The sequence below is a fragment of the Oreochromis aureus genome, linkage group 20 (genome assembly GCF_013358895.1).
Source record: "Oreochromis aureus strain Israel breed Guangdong linkage group 20, ZZ_aureus, whole genome shotgun sequence".
In the NCBI taxonomy this organism is placed as follows: Eukaryota; Metazoa; Chordata; class Actinopteri; order Cichliformes; family Cichlidae; genus Oreochromis; species Oreochromis aureus.
This window is the reverse complement of record NC_052961.1, coordinates 37450385-37473947: the sequence shown is the minus strand read 5'-3', so window position 1 is coordinate 37473947 and position 23563 is coordinate 37450385. Positions and strand designations below refer to the sequence as shown.

The window sequence follows — 23563 nt, the reverse complement described above, 5'->3', positions numbered from 1 at the left end:
GCGCTTCAGTGTCTGGTTCCTTCTTTTTAAAGTTAAAACAAAATGCTAAATTGATACTAAATTCAACTATATTCAATAAATTGCTCCAACAGTCTGATGTAAAGCCTAGATAAACTTCAAGTTTCAAGTTTATCCCAATTGTTACAATACAAACATTGTGCTAAATGTACCAAATAGATCTCATGCAGACTGGAGATGTTATTCAACCACTCATCATTACACTGTCCACTTTTACTCCTGTGAAAAATTGCTCAATGAATGGGCACTACAGACAGCTATTTAGGCAACAAAATGCATCTTGCATGGTAAATCTGTGTTGCTTGATCAACAAAATGGCAACATTGATCCCAGAGGTGGCTCTCAGCCTCATGAAGGTCTCATGCTCTGCTGGCCTCTGAGCTGGTCTTGTTCTCGCTGTAATTGCCTGTGAAAAAACAAGTTAGCAATGCTTTCAACAGAGAAAAACTATTCCAGCACCAGTAATAAATATCTGACCATAAGAAATTAGCTATGTTTCCAGCTTTAACTTTTGGAAATCTTTTTACTCTTTCTGATTATGCTCTGTATGACTGATTTACATCTTTCCTCTGATATACAATAACTTACAAAAGGAACAGTGGAACGAGATGTATGAATTCTGTATAGAGGGCTTAAATCTTTTGACTCTTCATCACTTCAGTGTTACTTCAAGTGCTACATCAGTGTTTGCCATCACTGTGGTCTGCGTAAGTTCATCCTGCTGGAGACCTTCCGGGCCCAGTGAGATGTTCTCTGTGGTTCCCTGTACAAGTTTGAACTAAGCTGTCAGCCACACATCTGGGTTTTTTTGGCACACTGCAGTGGAACGCTCAAACCCAATGCCTGTTACACACCATAACCCTGTATCAAATGCCCACATATAATCTTGATTACAGACGTTTGGTCAGTCGTCCCCCTCCCTGCACAACTTGAAAATGGATATTGAAATTGTATGGAAATAATTTCCTTCAGCTGAAATTGGATTAGTGTTTGGGCTAATGTTTATGTTTCACTTGTTTAGTGAAACCTCCATGCTTTCAGACACAGAAGCAAAAAGACAGCAGCCAATTTAGTCGCATAATTCTGTCTGTTTATGGAACATCCTGTCAAACAGCTAAGATAAGAAAATAAGTTATGTGTAATTGTAACCATATTTGTGATGGAAAATATACTTTTTACTTTGACACCCTGTCTCAAATCTAGTCAAATATACATTCTTTCAGTTTTGCTCTAAAATCTTACAGTAGTGAATTCTGTGAAATGATCAGCCGGTAGCTGACCATGTCCCTGCAGCCTCCAAATAGGCCATGAAGGTGACGTTTGCTGCTGCACTGAACTTCAGGTATTTATGTCTCTTACATTTAAAAAGTAGAGAAAGAAAGAAACATGAACAGATGGGCAAAAACACTGGTATATTTTAAAACTATTTTCTGTTGTTGTTGACATATATTTAAGCCCATGTTGCTTAAAGGTTTGGGACTTTTGCTGTTTGGTGAACTGGGGCCTTGTGAGGCAGGCACATCGTTTTTCATGGCTCAGTCATCAAGATCAATTAAGTGAAACCAATTGACACACTGCATGGTAAATGAGTGCTGCTACTTTCATGTGGCTCACACAGACTCTTTTCTTTTTGGCATTTGTCAAAGCGAGCCAGATCTAACTGATTATTTCAAAAATAAGCAACAAATCTATCACATGATGCAGAGGCTGCAAAACGGCATATCAGCAGAGCACATGCTAGACAGTAGGAGCTCATCAGTATCATTTCACATGTCATTCTGCTCTGCTGCATCTCTGCTTGATTACCTGAGAGCATTTTATAGAAGATGTAACTGAGTTTAACTTACCAAAAAATTATGTACTTTATTAAACAAAATGATAGTTGGGTATTTCTAGTATAGACACACTAATAGTAGTGCGTTCAACTTTTCATTCCATAAATTCAGACAAAGAAATTAAATACTTTTCCTATCCTGTCTTCCAACGTAAAATTAATCTTTAGTCTTAAAGGTTGCTATCAATGCTTTTTGTTCCTAGTCATAAGCCCCTCACTGTAACAGCACATGCTGAACAGATTCAGGTACATTACACTGCACACATTGTCGAATTGAGTGCTTGCCTATCCACTGCAGTGTCTTGTTAACACCTGTATATCATGATTGCTATTTCTTCTTTTCAGATCCTGCCCACTCTCTCACAACTTACATGGTTTTGAATGTCGTACATATGCCTTCCTGTATTATTTATGCCCCAGTGCTCCTGCCATTTTCTTTGAATTTGACCATTAAAATGTTTTTAACTTGGTATCTTGGTATCTGTGAATCAAATTACTGTAATTTCAATGACTGTTTGGCTGGTATTTGTACATCCTCATTTCCTTCCACATCTACTGAAAGAAATCTGACATTTACACCCCTAATGCACAATCTTTGCAAACTAATATATATTTCATGAATAGTATCTAACCTGCATTACTTCCCAGTCTAATACTCATTAGCGCTGATAAACTGTCAGATGCAATAACTATATCTTCTTGCTTATTTCCTTCTGCCCTCTGCAAACAAGGCCACCAAGTCTACTGTGCGTACTGATGTTTTTTGACCCATTTGTAAATATTAGGACTTTATCTTTATATAGTTTCTCCAAGTCACTTTTTGTTATATACTGAACACGTGTATGACTGGACTTTTCCTTTTATTGCCTTTTGTCAAGTCCACAGATGGCATAATAAACACCCAATAGATGAAAAAGAGACAGTGGGACAGTACTTTGCATTATGTAAGCATAGATGATAAGCCTTTATATTTGAAACTTACCCAAAGCTCATGAAGTTGCTTTTACTGTGCTTCCAGCACCCTTGCAAGATGGCCTTTGCAGTGTGAGCCTCACCATGCCTCTGTATATTACCCAGTATGTAACCATAAGCTTAACTCCTCTTATTGTCGAGGGCATTTCTCCCAGTTACACCTGCACAGGTACTACTGGGGATGTTTTAAATGCACCACTACAAATTAGGGCTTACTCTACAATCATATATAAATTTTTATCTCATTACGCCTTGTAAGTTTCCATCAGAGACTGCCTTGCTGCCCCCCAAAATCTAGAATAGAATAGAATAGAATAGAATAATCCTTTAATTGTCCCACAGGGGGAAATTTGGTTGTACTAAACATATACAAACAGAACAGGACACAGGACATAGAACAGAAACACATACATTTTTTACATATTTACATCATGGACAAAAATTACCAAAACAGAAAATTCTGAGCTCCATTGTGGGGGACAGCAGTCCACAATAGTAAAACAAAAACAAGAAACACAAGAACAACAAAGAAACATATATTAAAGAGAAAAAAGGACTCCGTCAGGTCGGAGCTGCTGATACTGGCTGCCAGCTGGGAGCTAACCTGATAACGGAGAAGATTGTTGATCTTGTTACGTTTTGTTTTATTTTTACAAGGTCTCCAAGAGAGCTTTTCATCAAACAAAACACCTAGAAATTTGACTATATTAAATTGCAATAATGTCTGGCCATGCAATTTTAAAGACAGTGGGTTGTCATTTTGAAAAACCAATTACTTTAACATTTGCAACAAAGTTAACACTGAATCCCCACACATTTGATCCATTGCTCCATTGTATTTCTTGCTATCTGCATTTTCTTTTGTGTACAGCCAAGATTCTGGTCTTTGATCCAGAGTGCTCCATCATCTGTATACAAAGATTTCCTTGTTCTCTGCTCTGTATTTTCAAAAATGTCATGAATCAATCTATTAAATAACAATGGACTACACACACACTGTGGTCTCCTGTTTTCTAATATATGTCACTTAGAATAATAATTACCTACCCTGTTGTACAGGCTACACCTAACCTATTTAGCTTAATTAGATGTCCTTCGTTCAACAACATGTCATATGCCTTTTCTCACAACCAACTGTTTGTTGGTCGCAGCCTTCCTGAACTACATGCATAAAACAGTCTCCATTGTATTTCTGCTTTTCACAAACACACACAATTGGTATTTTTTTGTACGAATATTGGTATGTTTGCTTTCTAAGAGATAAGTCAGTTTCAATAATCATTCGTTCCATAGTTTTACCTAACTGAGATGTTAATGATGGGTCTGATGGATGTTTCCAGGTTTTGAAAATTACAGACTATTTCCATGTAGATGGTATTTTACCAAGTTCCCAAACTACATTAAATCTCAAAATGCAGTGAGTCATTATCCATGTGCTCCAATACAGTACATCCAATGCAGTCTTTGCATCAGAAATTGTGTTCTCTTGTTAATGAGTTCATTTAATTTTAGTTTTAGGCACCTTCAAATGATTAAAAAAAATCCTGTGCTGTCTGGCAGCTTTTGCAATCAGAATTCTGATCTGAAAGCACTGTTTTGCCAAACACATTTTGTTATTCTATATATTCTCTGTAGGCTCCTCTTGTGCACGTGAGTATCATGTTCATGTTTGTATTCATTTTTTGTTATCTTTTGTTCCCCAGTCATGTTCCCCTGTCTGTCTAGTTTCCCTATTTTAGGATCATGTGTCTCAGTATACGTGCCATGTGTGTATGTGTTGTTTATTGGTGTGTATGTGTGTGCTGTATATTTATATAGTAAACTGCACAGGTTGAGCAAACATATCAAATCAAATCAAATCAAATCACCTTTATTGTCACATCACATGTGCAGGTACACTGGTACAGTACATGCGAGTGAAATTCTTGTGTGCAAGCTTCACAAGCAACAGAGTTGTGCAAAATACAATAACGTGCAACAAGCAAAATATAAAAATGGTTAATCTAAAAAGTAATAAATATATGTACCATATATAAAGGTATATACATTACTGAATGTGTGTACTAAATATGTTTTTCTACGTGTGTGTGTGTGTGTGTGTGTGTGTGAGTGTGTATATACATGTTTTACAAATGAAATAGAGTAAACAATAAAATAAGATATATAAAATATAAAATATTTTTGGTTGCTGTGTGCAAAAAGAGAAGACAAAAAGTAAAAGACAAAAAAGTGACAGTGGGATTAAGACGGTGCAGTCACCCAAGAACCATGTTGAGTGACTAAAAATTAACAACAACAAGAAAAAAAAAATGAAAAAAAAAAACGGGCTATGCTGAATACACTGGCATTAACTGTTCAACGCAGGCAATTCCTTCAGATCAGTGGAAAAGGAGAGTGAAAGGAGAATCAGAAAAAGACCTTAGTGTGGATACAGATCACCTGAGTCAGTACAATCATGGCCTGGTGATGATAAAGCTGCCCTATTGACTGCAACGACAGCTAACTTGGGGTGGCTGTAGCTCAGGAGGTAGAGCAGGTCATACTAATTGGAAGGCTGGTGATTCTGATCCCTTGCAAACATTCTTGGGGAACATACTAACCACAAGCTGCTCTCCGATGCAGCCAGTGCTATGTGAATATTGACTGAAAGCACTTAAGTATAGAAAAATCGCTTGTATGAATGGGTGAATGAGAGCTTTTGAGTGCTCTGGGAGAGTAGAAGAGCATTGTATAAGAAAGTCCATTGACCTTTTACAGCTTGAGAGCCTACTTGTATGAAACCTTAACAGACTGGTGTTAACAAATTAAGCATTATAAATCTGCCTTCTGGGTCTGACATAGTGATCCGAACAGTGAAGTTTATTTTTGTATTACTTTATATGGCTACACCTTTTTGGTTTGACTTTTAAGAGCCTCAGCATGTGAGGTAACTGTGGAGAGGTGTGTGAGCTGTTACGCTATATAAATCTGGTTATAAACCTACTCTGGTTTTTAACTCCAGCCGATAAGAACATTTCCAACACCCATAAACATAAACTACACCCCTCTTACACTACTGACACTTTATTCACTTTTAGTCACTTACAGTTATTTATTCACCTTCAGTCACTTTAATTTTAAAACTGTGTAATTTTAAAACTGTATATACTGTATATTCTGTGTATTTATTATTTCACTCCTATTGCCTGTTCTTATTGTCCTTATCTTCACCGTACAGTGGCTTGCAAAAGTATTCGGCCCCTTTGAACTTTCCCACATTTTGTCACATTACAGCCACAAACATGAATCAATTTTATTGGAATTCCAGGTGAAAGACCAATACAAAGTGGTGTACAGGTGAGAAGTGGAACGAAAATCATACATGATTCCAAACATTTTTTACAAATAAATAACTGCAAAGTGGGGTGTACGTAATTATTCAGCCCCCTTTGGTCTGAGTGCAGTCAGTTGCCCATAGACATTGCCTGATGAGTGCTAATGACTAAATAGAGTGCACCTGTGTGTAATCTAATGTCAGTACAAGTACAGCTGCTCTGTGACGGCCTCAGAGGTTGTCTAAGAGAATATTGGGAGCAACAACACCATGAAGTCCAAAGAACACACCAGACAGGTCAGGGATAAAGTTATTGAGAAATTTAAAGCAGGCTTAGGCTACAAAAAGATTTCCCAAGCCTTGAACATCCCACGGAGCACTGTTCAAGCCATCATTCAGAAATGGAAGGAGTATGGCACAACTGTAAACCTACCAAGACAAGGCCGCCCACCTAAACTCACAGGCCGAACAAGGAGGCGCTGATCAGAAATGCAGCCAAGAGGCCCATGGTGACTCTGGACGAGCTGCAGAGATCTACAGCTCAGGTGGGGAATCTGTCCATAGGACAACTATTAGTCGTGCACTGCACAAAGTTGGCCTTTATGGAAGAGTGGCAAGAAGAAAGCCATTGTTAACAGAAAACCATAAGAAGTCCCGTTTGCAGTTTGCCACAAGCCATGTGGGGGACACAGCAAACGTGTGGAAGAAGGTGCTCTGGTCAGATGAGACCAAAATGGAACTTTTTGGCCAAAATGCAAAATGCTATGTGTGGCGGAAAACTAACACTGCACATCACTCTGAACACACCATCCCCACTGTCAAATATGGTGGTGGCAGCATCATGCTCTGGCGGTGCTTCTCTTCAGCAGGGACAGGGAAGCTGGTCAGAGTTGATGGGAAGATGGATGGAGCCAAATACAGGGCAATCTTGGAAGAAAACCTCTTGGAGTCTGCAAAAGACTTGAGACTGGGGCGGAGGTTCACCTCCCAACAGGACAACGACCCTAAACATAAAGCCAGGGCAACAATAGAATGGTTTAAAACAAAACATATCCATGTTTTAGAATGGCCCAGTCAAAGTCCAGATCTAAATCCAACCGAGAATCTGTGGCAAGATCTGAAAACTGCTGTTCACAAACGCTGTCCATCTAATCTGACTGAGCTGGAGCTGTTTTGCAATGAAGAATGGGCAAGGATTTCAGTCTGTAGATGTGCAAAGCTGGTAGAGACATACCCTAAAAGACTGGCAGCTGTAATTGCAGCAAAAGGTGGTTCTACAAAGTATTGACTCAGGGGGCTGAATAATTACGCACACCCCACTTTTCAGCTATTTATTTGTAAAAAATGTTTGGAATCATGTATGATTTTCGTTCCACTTCTCACATGTACACCCCTTTATATTGGTCTTTCACATGGAATTCCAATAAAATTGATTCATGTTTGTGGCTGTAATGTGACAAAATGTGGGAAAGTTCAAGGGGGCCGAATACTTTTGCAAGCCACTGTAGGCTGCTCAGTTGTTTGTTAATTGCCCTTTGGGGCTAAATAAAGTCTTCTGATTCTTATAAATCTTTCACCATAAATTCTCCACAAATTTCGATCTGGTTCATTCTTCATAAATTGGATCAAAACGCCATGCAGCTTTCCCAATGCACATGTTAGAAAAAATGATCTTACTTTCCAAAGCTTCAATCTAAACAGGGGCACCAGACAGAGCTGCCCACTTTCCCCCTTACTTTTTGTAATTTTCATTGAACCACTAGCAACTGCAATACAACAAAATGTAGATATTAAAAAATTTCAAACTAAGAATACAGACCATAAAAAAAGCCTACTTGCTGACGATTTATTACTTTTCGTTTGGAACTGACAAACCTGTATAATGAAGACAGTCACACTCATGGATACGTTCTCTTAATCAACTGGAATAAATCAACAGTTCTGCCTCTGAATTGTAATTTCAGACCTACCCCACTACAGTCAGGGGTAAAACTTAATGCACCATGGGAGTCCCCAAGCAGCCTACACCTATTGCAGCATAACTAAGGGATGATTCAGGGTCAGCTGATCCAGCCCTAACTATATGCTTTAGGAAAAAGGAAAGTTTGAAACCTAATCTTAAAAGTAGAGATAGTGTCTGTCTCCCGAATCCAATCTGGAAGCTGGTTCCACAGAAGAGGGGCCTGAAAACTGAAGGCTCTGAAGAAGCAGAAAGTTAGAGGCCATCCAGGTCTTTATGTCTTTAAGACAGTGAAACAGTGCCTCTATCGAGTGGTGATTTCTGTTTCTGTTCTTTTGTGCTTTACTCATTCCACCAAGGCAAACTATTTTTTTACCACTTCCCACTACAACCATTGGAATGGTTTCTTCTGGAATCTGCATGATTACTGTCACCAGCATTCTGTTAAAAAGATTCGGCATTACTTATATTGTCCCTTAGAAATTCTTCACATTTCACTTACTTAACACTTTTTAACTAAACCTTTCCCAGTTATACCTAGTACCTTTCCTGTCAAGATTCAGTTGTGTGCAGGCAGGAGTTGGACCCAAAATGCAGACTCTCAGACACAAGCGATGAACTCAAAACCACAGCTTTATTTGCTTGCAAGGGGAAAAAAGCATACAAAGCAATATGAAACTAAACTGGGAAAAGATTAACTGAAACGCAAGGAGACACAGGGAAACACAGCCATGAGGGAGGATGCGACACTGACAAAGAGAAACACAGAGCTTAAATACACTGGGGAATAAGGAGGCATTCCCCTCCTAGACACAGGAGGAGAGCACAGCTGAGAAAAATCAGACATGACGAGATAAGGAAGCAAAGCAGAATACACTTACATGAGACACAGACCTTCAAAGTAAAACAGGAAGTACACAGAGACAGCCTGGAGGGAGAAAGAGAACATGGAGGAGCACGTGACGGGATGAGGAAACAGAACACAAGGAGTGGGAACAAAGCACAATACTCACATCACTATATCCACTTAGACACACAGAGGGAGACACATGGGTCACCTACACAGAGGGAAACCTATTAAATACACAGGAAACTAAACAGAGAATACAGGAAACCTAAGAACACTGGACACTATGGAATAAACTAAGATACAAAGAGAACCTTAAACATCAAACATAATACAAAAGACACAAGGAACTCTGAACACTGGGTCGAGAGACCCAGGATCCTGACATTTCCTACTCCAAAAAACATCCAAAAATCCTCTACTTCTCCACAGTGTGCTATTTGCATCTCCAAACCATATTATTTTCCATCAACAGCGTTCACTATATCAACAAGCAAGTCTTTTACATGGACTGTAGTAGTTAATAATTGTTACCTCATTGTCTGTCATTCAAAACCCTAACCTTGATTGACTCATGTTTCATATTTACATTAGCTAATCTATACCTTATTCTATTTTACACAAGGGTTAGGGCTAGACAAGGATGATTATGTGTTATTTTATGGTGGATGTAAAAAACTGCACAGCCCAAACAGACAAAAAATACCTGTAAAAAAAATCAAGATGATTGGGAAGGCTGCAGAAAAATTCCTTGGAATTAATGAAATGGGATGGGAGACAGTTAAGGAAATGCTGAGCGGTACAAGTCCTAGTTTAAAGTCATGGGATGGTTCTTTGTGGTATTAATCATTCTACAAGGGCTTTGTTATATGCACTGTAAAAAAAAAAAAAAAAAAAAAATCTGTAAAGCAACAGGAATATTCAGGCAGCTGGGTTGCCAGAGAAAACTGTAAAATAATGAAAATTTACTATCACATAAAAATACAGAAATATTCAGTAAATAAAATAAAGAAAATATTAGTATAATAATAAATTACATGTGTAAAAACAATTAAATTACCTAATAATATGGTCAAACTCTACTAATAACTAATATAATTAATCAGGCCTAACATTACAAAAAAGTACTATTATTAGTTATTAGGGTTTTTTAAAATGCAATGTTATATGAAAAATATTGTACTTTTATTCCATAATTAATGCAATAATATGATCTGCCACACTTTAAAACAAAAATCAAAATACTTTTATTAAACTAGTAATTGGATTTACTAGCTCTATCACTCTTGTCTACCATCTCCTATCCATTCACAATCCAGTTGTTGCCATCTGCCCTGATTCAGTCCCTTATCCAAGGTGTAGGTTAACGACCTCTTGGATCATGGTAGTCTTAAGAACTTGAAAAAAAGGCAAGAAGATATCTTTAAATTTAAAAATTTTAAACAAGTCCAGTCACCTTCTTTCCCAGCTGTTAAGACAACCAATACCACAATCAAATAGCCAAAACTATTTGAAAAGAATTTCGCTTTCCACACCTGCAACCTCTTAACCTCTATGACAAAGAACTCTAGGAAGACAAAGACTAATAGTACAATAAGGTAATTAAGGAATTAGGAAACACCAGGAGACACAGAAAACAAGCCAAAGAAAGCATAATTAAATACAGCACAAACAACACCAGAGACTACGTAAATAAAAGTAATTAAACATAGGAACATCAAACATGGTGACAGACACTTAACAGCCAGAAGAAAGGAACATAAGGCCAGCATGATAAACTGAAAGAAAGAAAACAAAGTAGCCAGCTGAAATCATGAAGAGAAACTAGACTGCAAAAGTAATTGAATTCAAAATACAAGATTACTACAAGTATTCAAACTCAACCTATCAAATAAACAAAACAAAAGCTCTGGAATAATACTCCATAAAATGATTTGAAACACACTGTCAAATAATTGCCAGTTCCACACACCAAACGAATCCTTATCCTAATATCCTAATAAACATTTAACGTATGGTTACACTGTAACCTTTGTTCTCTGAGTGAGAGCTGAGTGAGAGCTTATGTGACTTTGACCGAGGTGGGGGACCTTGTTGCAGGAGTTGGGTTGCCCCCTGGCCAAACATGGCAGAGGGGTCGACAGGCAGCCTCAGCAGGCAGTACTGGTTGTCCAGCTGGAGCTGGGACTGGGACAGCCAAAGCAGGTGGCCTGCCACCGAGAGCAAGGCCAGGGAACTACCAGTAGCTATAACTTGCTCCTTCATCAGCCTGGTGGGTGGAAGCGGCCAGCAGGTCAGCTGCGACGCTGAGGACTGCTATACTCTGGTATAACAAGGGGGCGGGGCCAACCGAACCCAGAAAAACACAACAGTTAAAGAATTCACTAGCCAGGCGAACCGCAGCAAGGACCCACTGGCAGTGTGAACCCGCAAGACTGTGAGCAAGGTGCCAGGGGAACAGCCGGCTGCAAAACCCTAGGCGAACGCCAGGTGTGCAGTCTGGGAGACCCGGCACCAGCAGTTAGAGCCACAGCAGCTTCCTATCTTTTTTAAAAAAAAGTAATTTATTTATCCTTTTTTCTGGATAACAACCTGCAGTTGTTTGTTAAAATTTTTTAACAAGTCTCAGACACGGCTCCTGAGCATTCACAGATGAATCTTATACTCCATCCCGCAGATTTTCAGAGGGATTCAAGAGTGTATAAGTGTATAAATAAAGGTTGTTTGTTTGTTTGTTTGAGTGGTCCAGGCCAGTTAAAATTGTTTATGTTGGTTGTCTGGGGGTAGTTCTTCAAAATGCATGTTTAGGTTTCACTCTCATAGTCCACTGGAGCACAAATGGAGTGTCATCATTATGCTACAATACACGCCATCCTAGTCCGGCCCTCAGGGCGGGGTTTCATTCCTCACCTGCCGTGGCCACCTGCAAGCCATCAGGCATTCAGCCGTGGAGTACTGAAGACCGGTGCTGACTTCCACTCTCAGACCGTCCGCTACCCCATGGTGGTAACTTGACTCTTGTACCTTGTGCCTCCTTGCGCTCTCCGCTAACCAATCTAGGATCGTTACTCACCTCACCTGCAGCCGCTTCCTGAATGCTGGATTTCCCTCTCTACTCACCTCAAAATGCTTCGCTGGGTGTACTCACACACCTCCTCATTCCTGCCCTCCAGCCTGTCACTCACATCTGGATGGTGCAAACGGCTGGATTGCCCTCCTTCCACTATATGAAACACTCACACGGCTATTAGGGAATTAAAAAGTAGAATGGGTGGCAGAGTATTCAGGCCCCTCTTGTGTGAAACCAGATTGGATTCAGGAGACATTCATTCTTTCTACTTTTAAGATTAGGCTTAAAACTTTCCTTTTTGATAAAGCATACAGTTAGGGCTGGATCAGGTGACTGAGAATCCTCCCTTAATTACGCTGCAACAGATTGCTGGGGGATTCCCAGATTGCGTGTTGCTTCTTAATTCACCTTTTTTTCCACTAACTATGGGTACACTACTCTGCATTTAACCACTCTGCATTTAATCAATAGTTATTATTAATCTCTGGTGACTGTAGCAGATGGCTAGAATATTTTATTAATCCCTAGGGAAACCTAGGGATTAATAAAATATTCTGATGATTCTGATGGCTGTCCCTCTCTGAGTCTGGTTGTGCTGGAGGTTTCTTCTTGTTAAAAGGGAGTTTTTCCTTCCCACTGTTGCCAAGTGCTTGCTCAAAGGGGGTCATATGATTGTTGGGGTTTTCTACAATAACACAGTTTTTACTGTATTGTTGTTGAGTCTTTACCTTACAGTGTAAAGCATCTTGAAGCATCTGTTGTTATGATTTGGCGCTATATAAATACCACTGAACTGAATTAAATTCAGCTGTGTCAGTAAACATCCTTAGGATTTACAGTTAAACCATAATTCATAATATTTAACTTTATTAAAGATCTGTATATACTGTGAAATGCCCCAAAAAAAAAAAAAAAAGCTGTTGAACACTTTCACTGATTTCACAGGGTACAATACTTTGTGAATCCACAGCAAATATTTCACCTTTTGTTCTTTCTCATTATAACACTTCAAAGCCTTATCTTCTGCATTCAGGATGTTTTTATGTTATGTAGCATTTTCAGGCTTTGCTTGGTATCATAACATCCAAAAAGTGTGACAAATAAATTGGAAAAAACACACACCTATTTATTTAAAATAAGTAATTTGTACAAACACTATCTGTGGAATTCTCAGCTCTAGTTTGAATAACGACTGCTGATTTGACAATTTCAAATATGGACTTGTATAGCACATTCTTGCAGTACATCCCTATGAATGCAGCTCATGTAACAGAACTTTACTCTAAATACCATTTATCTCTCAAAAGACAAGTTTTCTCTCAGGATGTCTCGGGATATTGAGTAGAACACGATGTCTGCAAGAGACTTTTAGGGCTCTAAGAAATGATAGATTTTTCTGATTTGTCTCCTTGGTCAAACAATAAGAGCTGATCACCCCTAAAATTGTGCCTATTATTGTATCATATAGTTGATCAGTTAGACAATTAATTCTATGTTTGAATGTATCTATGCATGGACTGACACTTTAATTCTAATTTTTTTTAATGTAGTTTTAATTATAAAGAATATATTAAACACACAACCATATGTAGCCATTTATTCATCAGAATAAATAGGAGTAAATAAATAGAATAGAAAAGAATAGAATAGAATGCCTTTATTGTCACCATACAGTTGTTCAGTGAGATACAGAGCATCTCCAACTCAGTGAATAATAATAAAGTATTGATTATCTTTATCTCCTGACATTCAGCTCACTGGGTGTATTGAATTTAACACATTTAGAATTTTTTGATCTGAATTAAAATGGATTAATATAAACACTGTTGAGCTTTTTGTGGAGGCTTCAGTCTTAGAATCTTACACAATTTTTTGCATTCCCCTTTGTAACCTTTTCAGTTTTAAAAAACAATATTAATATCATCATTCAGAGGACTGTCACCGCTTCACAATTTAATTTATTTTTCAAACTTTTAGAAAAACGTGATCAGAAAATGAGACATGGAAAACACCTTCACTATAAGGCTAAAAGTGTCAAACCTTGAGGACTAGCTTGTGTTCCTGCATTTGGTTCAAACTGATTTAAGTTTTTTTTTTCCAGCTGTAAATAAAAGGAAAGAGTGAGCACAGCACACATCAATGCCTGCAGCTGTCCATTAAAGAGTAGTTGCACTGGCTTGCAGTAGCCTGTATTTGACAGGTGCTGGTGTTTTGTGTCCATCCAGTGTGACGTACAGGCGGATGTGCGGGTGTGGAGGATGTGCTAAGTCTGTGTTAAGGCCTGCATTTTCAGTGTGAGTGTATCTTGGGTTTGGTGTGTGTGTGTGTGTGTGTGTACGTTTGTGTGTTCTTCGTTCTCATTGGCTGCTGAAACTTGTTGGAGCCTTTTCCCCCTCAAATAAGAGAAAGCGCCAAGAACCTATTGGTGCTCGCGAAAAATCGTCCATTCTCCAGTCCGCCTGGTCTGGACTTCTCCGGGAGAAAATAAACTGATATCAGACAGAACAACTGTATACTGCGAGCACATTAGAATTGTAAGGACTCCGCTCCACAGCAGTCCCGTGTACCTGAATGCTGTGGGCTCACATTTTAACATCCAACCGACGTATTCGTTTGTTTGCTTGTTTGTTTGATTTTTGCTCCACGACGGATCTGACTCCCACTTTCCATCCTCAGAACCGTGTGACCAACAAATCAACTCTTGAATCGGACATCTAAACGTGTCCGTCTTTTTTCTTTTCTTTTCTTTTCTTTTCTTTTCTTTTCTTTTCTTTTCTTTTCTTTTCTTATCTTTTCCCTTTCCTTTTCTTTTCGTTGTTGTTTTTAATGCTACAATGTCGTCTTTGCCAGGAACAGTACCACGAATGATGCGCCCGGCTCCCGGACAGAACTATCCCCGCACTGGATTCCCTCTGGAAGGTAGGAGCTTCAGTAGTCCTGAACAGCCTTTCAGACTCCGGTAGATTTTGTGCGGAGGCTGAAAAAAATGCAAGCTTAATTTGAAGATTATTCAAACAAATATTCTGCACTAAACATTAAAGGCACGTGAGAAGTCCTTCAGCGTGCTTAACAGTTAAGGCCTCAACTCCAGGGTAAACTTCGTGTGCACGGACTGGCACTGAACACAATTGCATGAATAAACGCAAGTGCCCCCCCCCAAAAAAACAACAACTTTGTATTATTCTTATGCTAATACAATTTCCGTTGTATTATTCTTATGCTAAATCATCTCAATCATCCAGTGACCACTTTGTCAGCAAATTGAAAACGACTAGAAATTCCAGAGAAAACAGAGACAGTCTCTACAGCACTTGGATTTCTTCAAGTTCTGCGCGCCTGGAAATTGGCACCCACTGGCAGAACCAGAGGATCAGTCCAATATTTGGACAGCGTGACGGCGAACAGTGAAGCGTGGCAGCAGGTGTTCTTCACCTCCTCTGCTTGGCATGTGGAACTGTGAAGTGTTAGCCCTTAATGGCGATCAAATGAGATTTGAAAACAATTGACACATGGTACTGCCAGTGAATACTGGCAGAGAACAGCTGAAAGAACACTGGGCTCGCATTACGTGTGATTGATGAGAAAAATAGCCTGTCATCAAACTGGATTATTTAATAACAGACAACAGTCTGCGCTTAAAGCCGCTCTGTACCGAATCTGGCCTTGTGTCGTCCACAGTATCTACTCCTCTGGGCCAGGGACGAGTCAACCAGCTTGGGGGGGTTTTCATTAACGGCCGACCGTTGCCCAACCATATCCGACACAAGATAGTCGAGATGGCCCACCACGGGATCCGGCCCTGCGTCATTTCGCGACAACTTCGTGTCTCCCACGGCTGCGTGTCCAAGATCCTCTGCCGCTACCAAGAGACCGGGTCCATCCGACCCGGCGCCATAGGTGGCAGCAAACCCCGGGTGAGAGAAACGATCTAAAGGACAATTGTCTGTCAGTACCACTAGGCTAAATAATAAGTTAGTAACCTTTCAGTAAATGATCTGTAGATTATCTGTAGGCTTCCACAGCGTTGTGATAGTTTATATTTCCACCTGCTTTCTAAAAAGTCGCTCGAAACATTTCGGGGCCTGTAGCCTGTGGCTCAGCTCACTCTTCTTGTTTCTGTGTGGCTCACGGCGACCTGCAGCAGGTAGCCACGCCGGATGTAGAGAGAAGGATTGAAGAGTACAAGCGGGACAACCCTGGCATGTTCAGCTGGGAGATCCGGGATAAGCTACTGAAGGACGGGGTGTGTGACAGAAGCACAGTCCCTTCAGGTGAGGCCTCCTCTGGTAAGCAGCGTTTAATTCACAGTTTTACTCTCTGAATTTTGCCCTCCTCGATGAAAACATAAAAACAGACTTTCAAATCAAGGGCGTTATCACGAAAAATATATTATCATTATTATTATTATTATTATTATTATTATCATTATTATTATTATTATCATCATCATCATCATCATCATCATTATTATTATTATTATTGTTGTTGTTGTTGTTGTTAATGGTAATAACAAAAATAATAACAGAACAATATAATAAAATAATAATGACAGAATAATAGAATAACAGTGATTTTAATATAAAAACACTATTATTATTATTATTATTATTATTATTATTATTATTATTTTGTTATTTTGTTATTGCTAAAAATGCCTTTCTGTTCGCAGTGAGTTCGATCAGCCGTGTACTTCGCGCTCGTTTTGGGAAAAAGGAGGATGAGGATGAGTGCGATAAAAAGGAAGAGGACGGAGAAAAGAAAACAAAACACAGCATCGACGGCATCCTCGGGGACAAAGGTAGGCCCCGGGAGGACTAGCGGCCTGATTACCAGACAGTTGTCTGGTAATCAGGTCTAAACGGGCGTTTTGTCCCATGGCTTCTCCCGCCTGGAGGCCCTTAAATATTCATGGTGAGCGGTGGCGCGGGCTCCCGTCACGCTGCTCCTCTGAGAGCGACGCTAAACGATGACAAATGTGGCGGTCCATACCGATCACAGGCGGCAGGAGCCAGGCCGTCAGCTCCGTGTGTGGATACCAAGTTCAAGCAGAATTTTCGTCTGAAATGACATTTAGCCTACAAACAAACAAACGCTAAATAAATACATGAACCTAGCCAAAAATGGCATAATTAGATATTTGAATGTATTAAATTCATAACTTTTAAAGTGAAAAGGCATAGTAAGTATATGGTTATAGTACGATTTTAATGGAAGATGTTAAATATCCCCTCTTCATATTTCTTTCATATACACACGTATACATGGCGGTTGGAAGCTGATTTGTTAGTTTCATTTTTATTAAAATGACGTCGATGCAGCATGTTTGAGTGTAGCGTGTGGACGGCCGTCTGTTGTTTAAACTTGAGACCTGTAGCGGACCCAGTGCTTTCTGACCACTGGTTTCACTGGTGATTTTTTTTCAAACAGCTATCAAGTCTCCCCCTTTCCACATTCTTCAAAAGATCAGCCCAGCGAGTGTCTCTGTGTCATCCGAGCTTGGCATTTCATAATTTGAAGACTTAGCCTATTACAGCTGGTAATGAAACCGGTGTCTGTTGAATAGGCGTTTGTGTTGGAAAGGGGTGTAATAGCTGGAAGGCATGGTAAGAAATATATTTATCCCCTATCAGCCCTCACTCTCACAGTCCCAGGCACACGCTCTTGAAGGGCCTTAAAGCAGATTAAATTGAGCCTTTTATTTCTTTTCACTTTCATCTCTCAGTGGCTCACTTCATAGTGTGAAGCCTGCAGCATAAATTCATGAGATTGTAAGCTTTCCACTCCCCTTGTTTAGATAGCATTTTTAAATATATATATAATTGTTTTAATTTGCAAATGTTTTTTTAATGTTTACTTTTGGTGGCGTGCTGTACATATTTCAGCAGTAGTCAGAGTGAATTTTAGGTTGAATGGAAGAGGCAGTAGTGATTGAGACAAACTCATTGAAGGGTACTGTTTACCAGTTTTATTTGATCCATTAAATGAGATGATTTTTTTATTTACATGATATGTGAGCACTGATTACAGCAAAGGACAAGCTAAAAACGACATAAAATGAGTAAGGCTAATTTGAAATAACCTTTAAAAGTAACACACACACACACACACACACACACACACACACACACACACACACTTGATTCCTATTGAAGTATTGCTCAGTTGAATGCAATATTCCGGGCACATCCTGTTCTAGTCTGACATTTGCATATAACTGATAAATGACAAACTTACTGTTAATCTTCAGTTAGGATCATTGTTTACGCTTGTTAAATGTACATATCAAAGCTTCAAAGTAATCACCTTGGTTCTGTAAATTACTGTCACATTGTAGAAAACACTGAAAATGCTTCCTAATATGTTAGCCTGCACATAGCATTTCACTGCACACAGTGACTGGAATCCAGTTAAACAGCTGTTCAGGCTTTCTTTTTACAGTTTATAGCACTATTTAGTGTGTATGCTGTGTCTTAAAGATGTAAATAAGAATTATGTAGAACAAAAAAACTATAGAGTCCAGCCTGGTTTAAAGAGAAAAGGTAGACAGTGAGGATAGAGAAAGCACTTCAAACAAATCCAGTGCAGGTGACGGGAAGCTCCTTTGCAGAGAGCACAGTCTTTGGCAAGTTGCTGCTATTAATAACAATTTCCCTGGGCATTCACACATACTCTACTCCACCTTCACTTTCTTCCAGCTATTTTACTCGGGTTGAAATTGAGGGAGACCTAAATGCTGTCTGCAGATAACACAATCATCACAGCCACGGTCCTGGGCTGTGCATCACTGTATTAAACTGGGATTAACCTCTCTTTTCTCCCCTGCTGTTGTGCACCAAAATTTACATTTTTAACAGCTGTGTTACAAAATGTAAAGGGGGTTGGAGGTCAGTGGAAGTGTATCAGCAGTAATGAGTAGTGAGTCAAAATCATCATGACAGTGATGTGTCACAGTCATTCGTGGGGTAAAAATTCAAAATGCTGCTGGCATTTGCATCATTGTGAGGATCTGCTGCTTTTCTGCCTTTGACCTGTGCTAACAGTTGGCATTCTTAAATATAGCAATTTGAAGGCATCACCCCAAAGTGCACATGTAATTTATTTCACTTTAATTAAACAAAGAATTGTAAATATTACAATGAACATATAAAAAGTGTATTGAATTTTAAATGTAAAACTAAAGGAAGTTTCCAAACGTCAGAAATAAATCCTTTCACACTGTGATTCCAAATCTTTGGGGAGATAATATTTGTTGTCTTACGTAATGATCTAGATTACATCAAAGCATTACCACCGATCAGATATATAGTTTATAATCATGTACTGTAAATAAAATTTTGTAAAATCCTTGATGAAATTTTGTTCACGGTATATGAATATTGAAATGTATTTCAATATAGTATGTTACTTTAACACTTTATTGTACTGATAAAAAAAGTGATACAAAAATCCAATATAACCAAAAGTCTTAAGGATCACTGATTTTATTGCGAGTGATAAAATAAATTAATTGCTAGTGAAAATGTAAAAAATCAGTGATGTGAGACCATGACATTACAAACATCATCACGTAGCCCTCGACTAAACATTCCTAAGATGCACTGATTTTATAGCAAATCATTCCTCCAAAGGACAAAAGAATGCAGTGACTTAGGAATCAGCTAACACTGTCCCTAAAGCTTTGAAAAGAGTCAACATATAGACATGCTGGTAGTTTGTGATTATGGATGCAGAGGTTGTTTTGCGTCATAACAGTGAAATTTTACTCCCTTATGAGTTATAAGTATAAAAAAAAGGCACATATGTTCACAGAAGCTGTTTCCACTGTAATGCTGACTGTTGAAGCTGTGGTGGACTGAGGGAGACCTGAGGGCACGCTTCCTCTGCTCTGTTTCAGACTTTAACAGCAGAGGAAAAAGTAGGTGAGGAAAGTATGAAGCTGCTGGAGCAAAGTGAGGAGCTTAGAGGCTTTGATCCTCTGCTGCTTTTCATTATTTGTAGCATTTGTGGTGACACTGCCACAATGAGGCTTCATCACATTCGCTGAAGCCAGCACTGCCTTCAGGCTTGCCTGTGTAATAATTAAAACCCATTTTCTATATGAGAGAGGATCTGTCCGTCCCTCTGTGCCCCCAACACTAATGCCATGCCTCTGTTCAGAGGGACGGCCTGTCTCTCTGTGATGTCTGAGTAAAACCATTGTGCTTATTTGGAAACTAATGACATCAACTTAATAGTTAAATTAATAGCTGCCTTCCTTAAAACCACAGAGAAATATTTAAAATACATTTTAAAATTACAGTTGTCTATGTGAAGCGTTTTTTCTAGGCTCTCCCTCTCTCTCACCATGTGAAATGAAGGGAATCATAGTTGGATGAGGTTCTGGAGGTGGGCAGGGACAGCATTAGATCCCTGTGGGGAAACTGGGTCACTGCAGACGCACAGAGGAAGAGGATAAAGCACAGTAACACAAGACACACAGCAAATAGGAAAAATCAGAAAGCAACATGGGAACGTTTTATTTGAATAGCCTTACTGTGTGGAAAGATCAATAACTGAAATATTTAATAATATGAAAGACAGACGTCAGAAAGTGAGCCAGTTAATGTAGAAATGTGTGACAGTAAGGTTTCAGATTAAAACAGGTTCAGGGCTTGTTATCGAAGATGAACAGTGCTAAATATAAGTTGTTGCTCCAGGGGTCCACGGCCACTAAGAACAGTGATTTCATTAGTGGGTGTTAGAGGTTTTTTAACAGTTGTTAACAGAAGAAATGATGAAACAAGTTTGTATTTCCAGTATTTGATAACATCTACCGTAAGCAAAGTTTTCAGCAGTAAATCAGTAAAAGTGTCAGACTTCTCAGTTGTTTTAGTGATCATGTTTTCATTTATGATATGTGGAGGAATTTTCTGATTTTTATCTTTCACATGCAACACAAGGGTTACATGTGAAAAGAAGACTGCTATTTCTGGAGTGATTCACACGTGTTTTGGTGCATTGTATTGCTTGTTCAAACATGCCTTAAAAAAAGGCATCGGGATATTTAACATGAATATTTTCCACATAATCTGTTATGTTGCATATAATCAGTCTAATGCTCTGTATAACAGACGTTCCGATGTATCACATGACCACAAATTAATTTTGTTTTTCGCAGCTTGCTTTGATGACAATGATAATGTGGATGAATCAAATTCAGTAACCAGTAGAAGGATCCACAGGTTCTACAGAACATCAGAGAAGAATACCAATTTTTACACCAGTTGATTTGCTAATATTTTCTTATTCCTATTTATGAGTATTGGTTCCATTTCTTTAGTCTCATTAAAACAGACACCGACTTCTTTCAGACATTTCAGTTACCACCAAGTTAGGTAGTTGATAAATTCATTTAATACTTTCAACATATGAAACATCTTAAAGGTTTACACCAAGAAAACATCACACTTGATTGTAATTGTTGGTGCTTAGAGTGCAGCTAATTGTATGATTTCTTTTCCTTTTCAACAACTATAAGCATGTTTGCCGGCCTGACTTCCCTTTATTTCTGCAGAACTGGGGACTTCTCAATGCTGTCTTTGAGAAAACAAATATATATAAAGGGGAGCTGCTGAACTGGGAGAAGGCTTTGAATAGGAGAATAGCAGCCCACTTCTTAGCCATGGAGTGTTTAGTAGCCATCCCTTAATCCTTCTTTCATTTGCCGACAAATGCCAAGGATCTTGTCTGGCAACCCAATAGGAAGCTGATCAGCCAACAAAAGAGGAATGGTCCACAAAGAGCAAGCAGGCAAAACAGGGATGAGGGCAGTCAGAAGCCTATGGCATCCCATTAACAACCCATTTGTAAAGGATATACACATCGCAAATTCAAAGAGAGCAATATAATATTTGCACAAACAATATTATAACAAAATGATGCCATGTTAACACTTTGGTCAGTCTGAAACCTTAAAGAAACCTTATACCTCGGCTGTATAGCTTTAGTTTAATTCTGAATTTGTATTGCTTGTGTCATTATTCTATGAATTTTATTGATCAACGTTTTACATGTTTTTTGAGTGGAATACCTCATAGCCGGAAAACACTTAATGTCAAGATAAATTTGAGGAAACCTTAAAAAGCCTTTTTAGATTTGAAGATTTCACTCACCTTTTTAAGGTTTAAGAACTTCATTTGAAATCATGTGCTTGATTGGTTTGTTAGCTGCCTGTGTCAGGGTGTAGAAGGGAAATATCTACTTTAATCCAGTTCATTTGGCTGCAGGGGAAAACTTTCCGCTGTATGCTAACAGACCATTCAGAGAACGTTCTTTCTCCACCTTGCTTTTCTCACAGCTAGCTGTAGGATTAAACTCTGCTGTCTTTAAAGACACCGCTCCCTGACAAAATCAGTCGGTCCAGAGATACTGCTGCAGCTTTGTAACGCCTTTTAGGTTATTCTTCCATCTGCAGCACCACTGAATTTATTTTGAAATTAAACTATCTTACAAATTAAGCGTGGATGCATTTTTATGTAAATTACATGTTGATTTGCAATGTCACTTCCTTTATAATACAGGAACACCATATAGCTTGTGATTCTTTAAAAACGAGATGCCCCTGAGATTTAGGGGGAAAATGTTCCCAATTCAAGCAAAATTAAAAAAGCATATCAAAGCAGATATCTGGATTTATAGAAATAACAAGGCCACAGTTCTCTCTTTTTATTGCAAAGCAAAAATTTTAACTATTATTGTTCAGTATAAAAATATAAACATGTAAAGCAATCATCCTGTTGCCTAGCAAACTAGGAAAAAATTCCAAAAACCCAGACTTCTCAGATATTATCTTAAGTGTGAGTGTTGGGGCCTGTGCCTAATTAATATGAGTGAAATTAAGCATGAAAAGAAAAGATTTGCATTAAAGGATGATACAAAGAATAAGATCATAGTATAATACTGAAAAGATGGTTTGATATCTTTTAATATCCCACTGCCTATTTAATATTTGTTTAATGTTAAATTCTATGACAAACATAAAACAAGCAAAAATGAGCAGAGTTATGTGATTATCTGTATTAGATGATTAGGAAATCATCTAAGAATTATTTAGCAAGTATAATTTCTCTGAGGGTCAGTGGCTTTTCCATGGTTTTCTCCATACATTCATGAAGTAAATCTCATTTAGTAAACACCATTTATTCATTGTTACTGGCTAAAAAAAACGACCTTAAATAAACAGAGATTATTTGGGTATAAAGGCCTAACAATGTTTTCGTTGGTGGGTGCGCAAATGTTCACTCTGTTTATAGGAATGAAAGTGGATTATCAGCCATTTCTCTATCACTGCAATAAAAATAATTCGAGCCAAATCTTTAGCAGTCTTTGGTCATGGTGGAAACAGCATTGTTCACACTGTGGCTTCATGAGGGACCACACTCTGTCACGCTAGTAACCTTGGATTAGTGAATGGATCTGCTGCAGCTCTTTGCACAAAAATCTTTTTTCACTTTGTTCTGAGAGAAGTCTAAAGGTTTCGATTAGCACAGAATGGGGTTCTTAGTTGGTGT

General features: G+C 38.7%; 1 protein-coding gene across 2 annotated transcripts in view; it reads left to right on the top strand.

The window, feature by feature from the left end:
• Positions 1 to 14839: 14839 nt before the first annotated feature.
• Positions 14840 to 23563, top strand: part of LOC116320559 (paired box protein Pax-7-like) — an 84630-nt gene continuing 75906 nt past the window's right edge. Inside the window, exons 1-4 of one of the 2 annotated variants that reach the window (XM_031740186.2) lie at positions 14840 to 14933; positions 15693 to 15928; positions 16156 to 16285; positions 16684 to 16812. In XM_031740186.2, the coding sequence (XP_031596046.1) occupies positions 14849 to 14933; positions 15693 to 15928; positions 16156 to 16285; positions 16684 to 16812 (580 nt within the window). In that variant the 5' untranslated portion in view covers positions 14840 to 14848. Of the gene's footprint in view, positions 14934 to 15692; positions 15929 to 16155; positions 16301 to 16683; positions 16813 to 23563 lie in introns of both variants that reach the window. The other variant, XM_031740184.2, reaches the window with a different exon arrangement.